This window comes from Nicrophorus vespilloides, unplaced genomic scaffold (genome assembly GCF_001412225.1).
Source record: "Nicrophorus vespilloides isolate i.1.1-1 unplaced genomic scaffold, Nicve_v1.0, whole genome shotgun sequence".
Lineage (NCBI taxonomy): Eukaryota > Metazoa > Arthropoda > Insecta > Coleoptera > Silphidae > Nicrophorus > Nicrophorus vespilloides.
The window spans coordinates 86652-99202 of NW_017095895.1; the positions used below are offsets into that span (position 1 = coordinate 86652).

The 12551-nt window shown below is 41.3% G+C and overlaps 3 protein-coding genes across 7 annotated transcripts; all 3 read right to left on the minus strand.

The window, feature by feature from the left end:
• Positions 1 to 607: 607 nt before the first annotated feature.
• LOC108567805 (TBC1 domain family member 16) lies at positions 608 to 5252 on the minus strand. Of its 3 annotated transcripts, none has more exons than XM_017928497.1 (5): positions 4281 to 5252; positions 2502 to 3472; positions 1656 to 2400; positions 1412 to 1593; positions 608 to 1353 (listed from the first exon to the last, which is right to left on the minus strand). In XM_017928497.1, exons 2-5 carry the CDS (start codon positions 3469 to 3471, stop codon positions 1154 to 1156), a joined length of 2097 nt encoding a protein of 698 aa, XP_017783986.1. In that variant the 5' UTR covers position 3472; positions 4281 to 5252; the 3' UTR covers positions 608 to 1153. The 3 variants fall into 3 exon arrangements, with proteins under 3 accessions (XP_017783986.1, XP_017783994.1, XP_017784001.1); XM_017928505.1 differs by lacking the exon at positions 4281 to 5252 and adding an exon at positions 3697 to 3946; XM_017928512.1 differs by lacking the exon at positions 4281 to 5252 and adding an exon at positions 3613 to 3632.
• Positions 5253 to 5399: 147 nt separating this feature from the next.
• Positions 5400 to 10524, minus strand: LOC108567852. The gene is made up of 5 exons (XM_017928556.1): positions 10151 to 10524; positions 6410 to 6494; positions 6088 to 6249; positions 5855 to 6008; positions 5400 to 5790 (listed from the first exon to the last, which is right to left on the minus strand). The coding sequence occupies exons 2-5, from the start codon at positions 6482 to 6484 to the stop codon at positions 5681 to 5683; spliced, it is 501 nt and encodes a 166-aa protein (XP_017784045.1). The 5' UTR covers positions 6485 to 6494; positions 10151 to 10524; the 3' UTR covers positions 5400 to 5680.
• On the minus strand, positions 10348 to 11824 carry LOC108567834. Of its 3 annotated transcripts, none has more exons than XR_001891264.1 (2): positions 10427 to 11824; positions 10348 to 10374 (listed from the first exon to the last, which is right to left on the minus strand). XR_001891264.1 is itself a non-coding variant. In XM_017928544.1 (2 exons), exons 1-2 carry the CDS (start codon positions 11813 to 11815, stop codon positions 11096 to 11098), a joined length of 579 nt encoding a protein of 192 aa, XP_017784033.1. In that variant the 5' UTR covers positions 11816 to 11824; the 3' UTR covers positions 11088 to 11095. The 3 variants fall into 3 exon arrangements, 2 of the variants coding, with proteins under 2 accessions (XP_017784033.1, XP_017784024.1); XM_017928544.1 differs by lacking the exon at positions 10348 to 10374 and having other exon boundaries at positions 11088 to 11301; positions 11443 to 11824; XM_017928535.1 differs by lacking the exon at positions 10348 to 10374 and having other exon boundaries at positions 11088 to 11313; positions 11443 to 11824.
• Between the last annotated feature and the right edge of the window lie 727 nt (positions 11825 to 12551).

A 12551-nucleotide genomic window follows, 5' to 3' on the forward strand; every position in this document is an offset into this window, starting at 1 on the left:
AATTTCCATCTTTAGTTTAAACTTCAATTTTGACTCAAAAACAATCGATACCAATGAAAATGATTGACAGCAGCTCACTGCAATCTCTGCAGTTTCATTTTTAAGCGTTAATTTTTCAACGCTTTCAAGACTTAAAAAACTAAAGATGGAAAGTTTCATTTAATTAATTTATTGTTTGCCAAGAATTACATAAATTTTACATCGATAAACTATATATATATATTATTTGTTTCTCATTAATAAATTTTAATTTATACAATTTCAATATATTACTTTCATTTGTTTGTTGTCGTGTTGTCATAGTTACATGATAATCATAGTTGTCCATAATAGATATATATGTAGTGTCGCTTATCGTCATTTGTCGTAAAGTATAAAATACAAGGAAGGAGACGGGGAAGGTGGAAAAACTATGGACCGAAACGCTTTCCTAAAACGGTGCACCAAAAACACATCTTCCTTTTTTCTACGCAGCACTTGCATTCCCAAAAAGTATACAACATAAAAGCAATTTATTTTCTTTTGGTTAATGCTATAAATAACAGAAGCACATGTTTAACAATTAACGGATTTAGACTTTTTCATCAGGTGATATGATATTTTTCCCTTAGGTGTGATTTAAGTTTCAATGCAAAGTCAATTGATTGAGAATCAAAAAATACTTTGTACAAGTAGTTCGGCAAGTAACGCCGATCAAAGTAGTTGTCTTTCGTTTTGTTTTTAAACGTCAGTGGAAACGCGTGTGTGTGTGAATTGATAATTTAACAGTCCTAAGGTAAATCAATTAGCTACGGTTACTGATCACTTTTGCTGCAGGAATCGAATACTTTTCGAGCACAGCCAAAAACTTAACAGAAGTAATTTGCTTCAATATGTACATTACCTAAGGTTATCAACAAAAACAATCAAGGAGGTTCAGAAAAAAAAAACAAACGATTGATATAATGCCGCCGCCGCCGTAATGAGATCAAAGACGTAGTTTATAAGTTTGTGTTACCTAGGCTACGCTCATCGTTCGCCCGTCGCTTAAGGTTTGATTAATAGTTGAATATTTGATATTGCATATTGTTATAATATTAACTTTGGTTTTTGAAAGGAATTAGACTTAATCTTTGATTTCGTTTTTCGTTTCGCAGGTCGACTGCGATTATTATTATTGGACTATCGTGTTCGGGCAGTAGCCGTGTTCGTGTCCGGAGCAGTAGATCCTCGGACTGTGAGAGCTGTCCCAGATGCCCGGACCGCATCGCATGCAGAGCCCCGATAGGGTGCACGGAATCTCCCTGAGCTGTCGGAACTGGTGGAGAAGACCGCGGGCTTTCCTCGCGATCACCTGTCCATCCATGTACATCGCTGCAAAAGAAAAAAAAAGTATAATTGTTGCAGTTAAATTGGTACTGATTTTAAGTACCCAGTGAGCTGAAGTGGAGGAGCATCTCGTCGGCTCTCAGATCTTGAGCGATGACGTCGTCGGCGTACACGCAGATGATGGCCAAGCATAGGAAGAGGTGGAAATAGTCGGTGAGGTAGTTGGCCCAGCAGGCCTCCCACATCCTCAGAGCCACCGCCTCCGTGAACTCCCGTTTGAAGCATCTGCAGAGGATGATCACGATGATAAGTTGTTCGGATTGGATTCGGAGGGATTTAATACTCACAACAAGATCCAGCGGTGACAGAAGAGCAGCTCGTTCGCGTCCTTGTGCTTCTGCAGGTGGTCGTGGAACTTGGGAACGATGATTCTCACCAATTCGCGCAGATATTTCAACGATCTGTCCATGTCTCGATCCGTTGGCGTTGCGACGAAGACGGCCCTCTGCATGAGTCCGACGAAGCACCAGAATGCGGCCACCTCGTCTCGCAGCTCGAAGAGGACGGGCGCCAACAGATCGCTCATCCCCTGAGTGTATCCGAGACCCGGATTGTAGACGGCGTAATTGAGCAGCACGTTCTTCATCACCTCCAGGTTGGGGTTATCCTCGCCTGCGAAGAACGGGTTCGCACGATCGGTACGCACGACGTCCTTTTCAACGACACTCTGCACTTTTCTTCTGAACTGCCCCAGCTGTCCACCCGTCAACTCGAGTCGCCTCCTGGTGACCTCCTCGTACTCCTGCCTTCGAATCTCCGCGATCTGCGCCCTCTCCTCGAACGTGCTTTGGTAAGGGTAACAGTGAAGCAGAAAAGGCCAAACTTCTTTCCTTAAATTACGTTCCATTCCAGCGAAGAACACCGTCTTCCTGAGCATAAGATCATCCTCAAGCTGACCGCTCTCGTTGAACAGACCTCTGAACATCTCCTCCGTCAGCTTATTGACCTGCCCTTCTTCGGGATGCAGCTCTAAATCGCTCACTTCCGCGCGACACACCATGAAATGTCTGTACGGTAGATTCTCCTCGCATCCTGCAAACATCCACTACATGCAGCAAATTCTACTTGGCAAGTATCGTAATTGAAACGTGATAGATATTGAGATTCAATTAGAAATTAATGTTTTAGATTACCTTTGGCGTATTTGATGCTGTGCAGAAGGGAATGCCACTGGTGGAGGACCTGCGCGAGATGGTCGAGTCCGCCGTGATGGAAATGCAGAATCTTGTACTGACTCTCCCTGGACGCGACGACCAGTTGGCCGCACGTGCAGTTGGTGTCGTTGAAGAACAATCTGAGCGATCGCATCTGGCTGAGATCGACGCTGAATCTTCGACACTTGTGGTGCAGTTTGGTGGGTAAGATCGGGGAGCAGGTGGCGCTGTCGGGGAAGGCGAGGTTGTGTTTCTGCGCCAAGAACTCGGGCGTGCTCAACCAATTGTACTGGCTATCGGTGGACGTCATCGACTCGGACCTCGTGAACTCGAACTTCTCCTCGTCCTCCTTGACGCTGTCCGGCGTCGAGATGATCTCGATATCCGGATTACTGATCTCCACGTTGATGTTGATCATATCCGGCTTATCGCCTCTGCCTCTGCCTCCCTCAACAACAACACCGCCGCCGCCGCTTCCGCTGCTCTCGTCCGAGCTGATCGACTCGTTGCACTCCTTATCCTCGTAATTGAGAAACGGATTCGTACTCTTCAGCTCAAAACTCGCCGGTCTATCGTCGCACGAGTCCAGCGAGGTGAGGCTCTCCACGCTCGTCTGCTTCGAGTAGCTGTTGTAGCCGTTCCTCTTCGCCGGTGAATTCTGCAGCGTGTGCGGACACTTCTTCAGCGTGCTGTTCGGAATCCAGGTGAGCATGAGCGTCGGTCTCTTCGCGTCGTTGTACTGATCCACGAACGTCTTCGTGGTGATAGCCAAGTACCCAGGATGGTGCAGAATATCCGTGTCCTGCCGCATGATGGCAGGCGGATGCACGCACACGTTATTCTTGCAGAAGAGCACCTCGTTATCCTCATACTGCAGAAGCCTCTCGTTGTCTAGTTCAGAACCCAGGATGTACGTAGATGCCCGTCGAAAAACATCTGCCAGAGGCATTCTGAAACAATCGCAATCTTCATAACTTACTTCATAACATAAGACGCAATTCAAAATTCATTAATAATCATTAAATAATTCATTAAGCAAACTCGATTCACAATCAATAACAGACGCGTGTTATCGAAGGCTTAATAATACCTATTGATTTTTTTCCCTTATCAACTCTCTGTGAACTGGGGACCGACCGAATTGAATGCATTCATTCGTCGCGATACGACTTACCTGTTTTAAATAATAACAAACAGTTAGATTAGATAGCGATTCAATAATAGGAGAACACGAACGATCGCAGTAACGAAACGAACAAATAAAAAAAAACACAAGTGAAACCGCAAATTATCTTAATTGGAGATTTGCGGCGACTCAACAGTTGGCTAAAAATAGTTCAATTGTTTCCCCATATAACCACTTGATTTTCTCTCTTCCTATCATTACAATCAACGATATGCATAATGACGCACTTAAATTTAAGATTTTCAATCATTAACTTCAAATTTGTTATTGTTCAACATTTTTTTACTTGACAATTATCATCATGTTAGCTCCATTTACTCAAATCTAATCATATTATTCCTAATAAGTTTCAATTAGTTTTCTAGCTATTAACTTAAAAGTGACTTTTATCAATCAATTTTTAATATTTCTATAAATCATTTGTTTGTGATCAATTGTTGCTATTGATAATCAATTGTTTTCGAAAATTGTTCTGATATTTTAAGATTCAAAAACAATTGCGAATACAATGTTTGTTGCTTGCTTCGATCAATTATTTTTTTGTGACGCAAATTATGAAATACAACACTTACTTGGATCTGTTTCTCAGCCCTTCGCACTTCACGCGTTCGCCGGTTCTGGTGACGTTTAACTGCTCTTCGTTCTTCGGTTTCGAGCGATTATTTAATTTTCACTCGCTCACAGTGTACATTGACCCATTTTGCCCATTAAGCGAAACGCTGATTAAATACGAAAAAAAAAAGAGAAATGACAACAAAACACGTACACACACATACAACGGAGACCGAGAAAATTGCGGAAAAACCGGTTTTCCCCTCAAGACGCTTTTCCGAATCCGCCGGAGAAAACGGTAATGTCTTATGTTGGAACAGATGGTGCGATTCTGCTCCCTTTTTTTTTTGTTCAACTTCTATTGGACACTGCAGTACACTTCCAACGCGACCATTCCCGATTTAGTCTTAGCTTGCATTTCGCGCTTTTCTCTACCTCTTTAATCAAATTTTGTTTCGCAAATTTTCCTTTTTTGTCTTTTCCCTGTTTCGCTGTCACGGAGGGCTTCGATCCGTCCGGTCGGATGTCAGCGACTGAACGTCGCGACGCCCACGCGCTCTCCCTTATCAATTTATTGATTCGCTTCAAGCGACGCCATCTCTCGACCGCATTCCTTCCCTCAAATTCCGCACGCTCGCATCAGAAGAAATTGCATTCCAGCACGATCCCATTCATCCCTTCAATCATCGCCGCCCACACACACTAATATCCCCGGATTAAGTCCTAATTGGATTTCCGTACGCGAAATATTTCATCTTAATCTGTCTGTAACGCTGCCAGAGTTATTAAATCCATGCATCTCCATAGCAACCGACAAGTTACGTCATAAAGTCAAGTAACAGTTGTAGAAAAAAAAATGAATTAACAAACACAAAATGAGATTCTTTATTTTCTTCATAAATCATGTGTGCTTTTGTTTTGCGAACGAAACAAAGAAATATTTATATATTAAACTGAGTTAACAAATCATAAATATAAATACGTAGTAAACATATACAAAAATAGATTGTTAATTATTAACATTTGATTATATAATGATAAACCTTCCTAATTCCTATAGTAATAAATTATATGACACATAAGTTTTAAATTACTCGCGCATCCAGAGCCATCTAACCGAGAGCGTGATTAGCACTTAGTGTTTTTGTTTTTTTTTTTGCGTGTTACGTAAGCTGCACCACCTACTAAGACTCGAAGACGACACGTGCGTTCATCGAACAGCCTCCCGCTATTTGCATGAATCGCATAATAAACGTTTCCGTGGTTACGAATCGCAAATTAATGCACCTTTTGTTTGCGCTTCTGTTTGTTCTCCTGACAAATATTTGCTCTAGATAATTAATTATAAATATATATATATATAAATAAGAAACAGGTTTTTGAACCAAATTAATCAAAAACGAACAATGCAAGCGATCGATTAATATTGCCTCCTGAACGGCGCCCTCTCGTAAGCCGCCCTTCTGTCGTACTCTTCCTTGACGATCTGGAAGAAGCTGTACGTCACCATCCACATGTAAATGTATTTCACTGAAACCAATCGAACGATTAGAGTTAACGATGATAATGATTATGTGTTGTTGGGGTTGCCTACCGATCGATAAGAGACCCAAGACTAGCATCAAGGTGCCCGCGAGACTTTCGCCTTCTATGTAGAAGTTGACTGAGGTGTAGATGACGGAAACGAGAAGGCCGATTGCCAGCATTATTCCCAGTATGACCCACGGCATCATCAAATAAACATTCCTCTGGAAACAAAAAAAAAAACAAACAGACATTATTATTATTTTTATTTTTTCTTTTGTTTTTGTTTTGCTATACGCGCACCTTGATGATGCCGATGAGGAGCAACATCGATATGAGGATGGTCATCGCGAAGTTGATCACGATGATTATGTTGACGATCCATTTCGGGAGCCAATCGATCACGATCGTCTTGAAATCAATGTTGGCCGTGAATACGAGCACTATACCAAGTATTCCCAAGATCTAGCACAAAATTATTATATTTAATTTAAACAGAACTTATTATAGAAAACGCAATTATATATGTACAATGAAATAGTTACTGTATTTCGCAGTAGCAAAGTGTTGAAATCATGATGTCATAGGCGACTTAGTTTAAGTAAATTGAAAACAAAAAACTTACGATTCCAAGGATGGCTGCATTTATGCTTCCCGTTCGCAGAGAGAAACAACAGTAATAGGTTTTCAGCAGCGTCATGATTGATTATCTGTAAAATAATTTAAAAAAAACAAAACAAAACATATAATAACAGTTGACAGTTTAAATCAATTGTTTTCAATCTTCTAATTGAATTTCATTAGTTGGAAAAGTTTAAACATTTGAATATTTTCACTCAACAATTCATCTAGTTACCTCTGATTCAATTGTTTTCAAGAAAATTGAATGCGTAATCAGAATGTTACATACAGATTAATCTGTTTTTTTTTTTAAATTACTTTTATAGATGTTTACTTGAGGTTAAAGGTTATTGCGATAATTGCGAATGATGCTTCGAAAAATGGAAAATCGTCGCCTTTCGAAATCGTCCGTTCCGGCTTTCTCGCGGTTTAGAATCACCCTGTACATGCATGCATGCATGCGACATTTGAGAGGCATTAGCATACGCGCGCTTCACTTGTTTTATTTGCATCGTGCGGTATAGTAGTAACAGTCGTCTCTCTCTCTCTTTAGATTCGCGAAAAGTAGTTCAAATGCCAACGGGACGGAAGACGGTGGAGAGGGGAATAGGCGGTTTAGGCTCAGAATTGGATTCTAATTAAAACCGGCCGCAATCGATCGTCGCGAAATCGTCGTTCCCGTTAATTGATCCGATCTAATTATTAACTCATCGGCATCATTAACATTATCATCATGGCGTTGGATGGTATCTAAGCTACGAACAATAATAATAACAACAACATTCGGCTCGGTGAATAACAACGAAACGCGCGAGTAAACAAATTAATAAAACCATGGAAACGAATCCGTTTAATTTTAAAATAAATAATTGCGAAGCCGTTGGAAAAATTTGAACGACGAGTATTTCAATTGGCGAACGCTATTGGATAAACGTTCTTGTTTATTTTCATTAATTTTAGACTAACGTCTCGAATTAGGCAAACTTCGCATCGGTTTCACTCGATAATATCTCGCCGAAATCGTAGCTGCAAATTGAGCAACATCCGTTTAAACAAAACAAAATAAATTGTTCAATTATGCAACTTCTCTATTTCCGTTTCTGTTCAACGCACGCGAATACGCGTCAAGTTTGCGAGAACGCTAGTTGCGAAATCGTCGACTATTTTTAGTTGGAAGATAATTAGGAAGTGCGGTCGTGGAGGCGAGCCGAGCCCTGCTCTTCCACCAATTCATGTGACGTGCGAAGGCGATTTGATTTTTGTCGGGCCGAGCCCAAAACTCTGTTCCATCCTCTTCCATTACGTTAATGCAATTTCGCGATCAAATCCAATTTGGATCTCGTAAGCGCAATGCGAACGTCAAATTAAATCTCAATTTGACGTTTCCCAATTCCATTACAGGTTACGAAATTGTGATTGTCAAATTAGCGTTTGTCGCATTTAGTTAAAACAAAGAGTAATTCCCAGTTTGGGAAACACTGATTGGGTTTAATGCAACTGAGATTGTCTATAATTTTGCAACGCAATTGACATTGACAGTTATGTAAACTGAAACGTCAAATTAATTTGACGTTTGAATTGGATAAGTTATTTCGAAAATGTTCGATTTTAAGCTTCGAATTCCAAGAGCACTTGATCGAAGGCAGAGAAATGTGGGAATTTATTTAGTTTTGTTTGTTTTTTTTTTCGTTATTGGGAGCAAACACATTTTGTGGTTCGCATCATCGCTAAAAATAATACCGTGCGCTGCCGGAGCAGTTGCTATTGCGCGCCTCCTTTGTTTTTCAGCAAATTAGCAATCTTAGCACGCGCGATTAATTTGATCGCGGCAAGCGAAACGACTGATTAGTCGTAAAGAGGTTCTAACCCAAATCCGTGGGAAGTCATGGCGATTTTCGTCATGCAGAGAAAGAGGTAGAAGAGGTTCATTGATCCGTTAGCGATTTCAAATTCGGCGCGCGTTTTTTTCCTTTCCAATATTTCGTTTAATTCAATTCGAGCAATTAATTTTTGTTTTGTTTAATGATCGTGGGTGCTTTGGAAGCGCAGAGGAAGCATCGATCTTGAAGATCGGTGTGTGCGTCTCGTAGTTTTCGGTGTTAAACGTGTCAATGTCGACGCGAACTTGACCCAAATTGATGAATGCAAACGATGACTAAGATCGACCCCGATATCCGCTCTATATATATATACACACATTTAAAAAGAGACATATATATATATACGTTAAGGTCACATTTGCGTTTTGACATTTGCCAGACGCGAATAAAGTTGGATGAAAAACAGAAGCGCTCTTCGATTATTATTATTTACGTTGCGAAACTGAAATACGCGAAAAAGACGATCGAATTCCCTTTGCTTCTTTTGTTGTTTTATTCATTTCTTTTCTTTTTCCAGGTCAAGTTCGAGCGATAAATCGTAATCGAAATATTCGCAATCATATTAATTCGCTTTTCGAAATAAAACATTAAATTTGTCATTGATTTTAATTCAAGTACGAGCGACGTATTTACATCTTCACCAATTAGTACGATTTCAAACAAACGTCAAATTTGACGTTGACAGTAACCCGAAATGAAACGTCATATTTTTTGTTGTTGTTGATGAATGAAACATTTGACATCGTTCGCTAAACAAAAATGTGGGAAGAGTTCACAGGTCACGTGTTTCTTTTTATTGTTAACCTTGTCGCTGTCATAAAAAGAAACCCACCTGTATAATAATAGTAATGAAAATAAGCGACAACTCTGTCGTTTTCCATGGAATGTCTGATTCATCGGTTCCTATTCAACTGTTCAATCACATTTTATCCTCGCCTCGTTTGTTTTTCTCTTCTCTATTTTTGCGCCATTTGCGACCTACTACCTACCACATCTCCCGCTGACACCGACTGTAGCGACCTTCGCGCGCGAAAGGTCGCCACCTTGCTTCCTTTCCCATTTATATCTTCATCCAGCATGCGACTTCCTGTTCCATTTGCAATTCCTATCGCAGATTGCGTCTCCAATCAAAACACATTAACGCAACCGCAAATTAAAAAAAAAAACTTTTCACGTTACGTCAATGCATAGTAGCAGATTTTCATTGAAAAAAGTAAATCTTCAACTTTAAATTTTCAATTTAAAACGCCAACGGAAACCTGTTTTTTTTTTTAGAATAAATATATTTGCTTATATAATTTATTCATTTACACTTTGAATGCTTATGTAATATGTTTTTAAAAACTCAATTTTTGAGAATTTTTCTGTAAATTCAATTCGAATGGTTTCGTTAATTCGTATTTTGCGACTCGTTTGTTTCGAGCATCACGTTTAAAAATATCGATGGTCAAGTTTTTTTACCAAAAAAAATAAATAAATTTATTAATAGATTCGCGCAGTTACGTTTTTGTTTGCGATGGATGCGTAACTAACGTCCGAATAACATTTGTTTTAGAACAGTTGAATGATTGGTCCAATTAATATTTGGTCGCTATGCGTAACTATGGAAAAAGTATGAGTAACATTTGTAGAACAATTGAAAAAAGGAGAAGTTTGCAGTTGTTCTAACTGACGTAAGCTTCTTTCTTGATCTTTGCCATTTTTGGAATCGCCGAGCGAAAAGTGACTAAGAGATGTGCTGTTAGTAAAAAAAATAATGAAACAACCGTTTGGCTGGATGCAATCGATTCGCAATTAATTTTTCTTTTTTTGTTTCAGTGCAAATTGTTTATGGTGTTTGTCAATTCTGTTGCAAAAGCACTTACCTTGCGGAATCGAGAAACTGCAGACTGCAAACTGAAAACAATTGAAACACACACGCACACCCACGCACTCCGGATTGACCAACGACGGTAAGCACTTTTGCGATTATTTTCTTTTCGCTCTTTCTCTTTTTTCTTCTTCAGATTCGAGCGTCTTCAGGGATGATGGGTCTTTCGATCTCAAGATGTGCACTTTTTTCTTCTTCTATTTTGTAGTATTTAGTTTTCTTTTGGATAATATTAGTTTGATACGTTATAATAATAATAATAATCTCTCACCTCACCGCCGTTGTCGATCGGCGAATGTTCAAAGTGCGAAAAAGCAACGCGCGCGCGGATCTCTCTGATCGCGGACGCAAGGCAAGGTCCCTTCCTTCTCGCAAACTCCTTGGCTACTCTAACACACACACATATTATACGTACATAAACTTATACACTTGCACATGTTACGCGAAGTGACGTATTTGGGACGAGAGCGGGAGCCGCGTACACACACACTCAAACACACGCCAATTCTCGACCTCGATTCACATTAATTTAACAAATCTCTCATCCTACCATAAGTCAAGAGACTCTCGACGTCTGCATGGGAGACGAGACGAGAGGAGACCCATTTCGGACGAGGCGCAACGGCGTTTTTTTCCGCTCGTTTTCCAGTTTTCCGCGAATGGAAAAAACTTCTTTTCAACCGGACAGAAGATATTCCTATTCGAATCCAGTGCACTTACCGGATCCATAACAACGTCGTCACTAACAACTATTGTTGGTTGTCATTGGAAACATTCTTTCCCCCCCTTAGTGATTTCAAAAATTTCACATAAAATAGAAAATTTCACAAGCAATCACTGATTGTCATGGAGACTACAATCAACAACAAATGAAACAGGCGACTAGATGATACAGACAATTTAATTTCAAATGGACACTACGCACGGGATGCATCAAACCTCATTCTTCCTCCTTTTCGTTGCTGTTGGTCACGTACATCTCATCGAAATAGGCGGTCGTGTATCCGTCATCTTTGTAGCTCTTCGCGAAGCTCAACTTGTTCTTGTAGAACTCCTCGACGCCGCTTCCCTCCATCTGCGACGTCGTCGTCTTCGAAAGAGGTTCCTTGATCGCAGCCGGCTTCGTCAGCGTCGTTCTCGGCGTTGCTTTTTTAGAAACTAAATACAATCGACAGTATATACTTGACGAATCACTTGACTCGACTTGCACTCGGTAAATCACTTGCCACAAGTATACTAATTCCAATATTTCTTTTTTGTTTAGGGAGCAAGAAACAAAACACTTACCATCCGCGTATCTCGTGAGCGAATTGATGGGAGCCAGCTGCGATTCGTTGTCCACTTTGTGTCTTCGATGAGCGGAGGACGGTATCAGAGGTTTGCTCTGCTCGTCCGGCTGCACCAGGCGCATCTCCCTCTCGGAATCGCTGAACTCCAGATCCGTTTTCCTTCTGGTTGCAACCGCTCCGAAGCTCTTCGTCACCAGAGGCGATTTATCGTTGTTGACGGTTGCGCCGAGCTCCTTGTAGTTGCTCTCGTTGAGGATCTCGTCGCGCGCCTGGTCCTTCTGCATCTGCGCCAGAAGCGTGTCCAGGGAGCGCGACGTGAACTTGGTCGGCGACAGATGGCTCACCATGTTCTCGATGGTGGAGGCGCTCATCAGATCGCGATTCTCCTCGAAGTGCTCGAAATTCGCTATGCGACTCTTCCTGTTCCCTGCGAACGTGGCCGCTATGTAATGACGTACCTGGAGCTCACTCTTCACGTCTCGATAATAGCTGCAACGTAAGCAAATTTACACCACTTTTCAAGTGAAACGAAACAATTCAAAGCACCTAAGCACTAAGAAGAACATGTAGACGGAGGGAGAATGATCGAGGACTTGGGTCAGCAGGAATTCCCAGCACGCGTACTTCATGAATCTGTATACGATGCAGACGTACAATCCACCGAGCAGCGAGAAGATGTTCATCAGCAGCGATTTCACCGCGCTTATTACGAGCCACGGCAGCAGCAACGCAGGTCTATCTACCTGCAGACACGATTACCAAGACGATATCATCTTCATCGTTAATGGACTTACGAAGATCACCGGGTACAGCAGGATCACGTAACAGCCCAAGTAGAGGTGGATGGTGAAGGTGCGCACCAGGACGATGGTGCTCATGAAGTACTTGAAGTAGACCTCTAAGCGTTGCGAGAATCGACTAGCGTCCATCTTCATCTCCCAGATACGGTACAAGTTGTCGTTGAACTCGAGGAGGGAGGCATCGAAGACTGTGCAGATGATGCCCAGCACGCTGAGGGCGAGCACCTCCGTCTGCTTGGACACCCCTAAGTAGTGACCCAGATGCATTTCCCCGCGACACCGAAATTTTGATTCATCGACCTTTGAC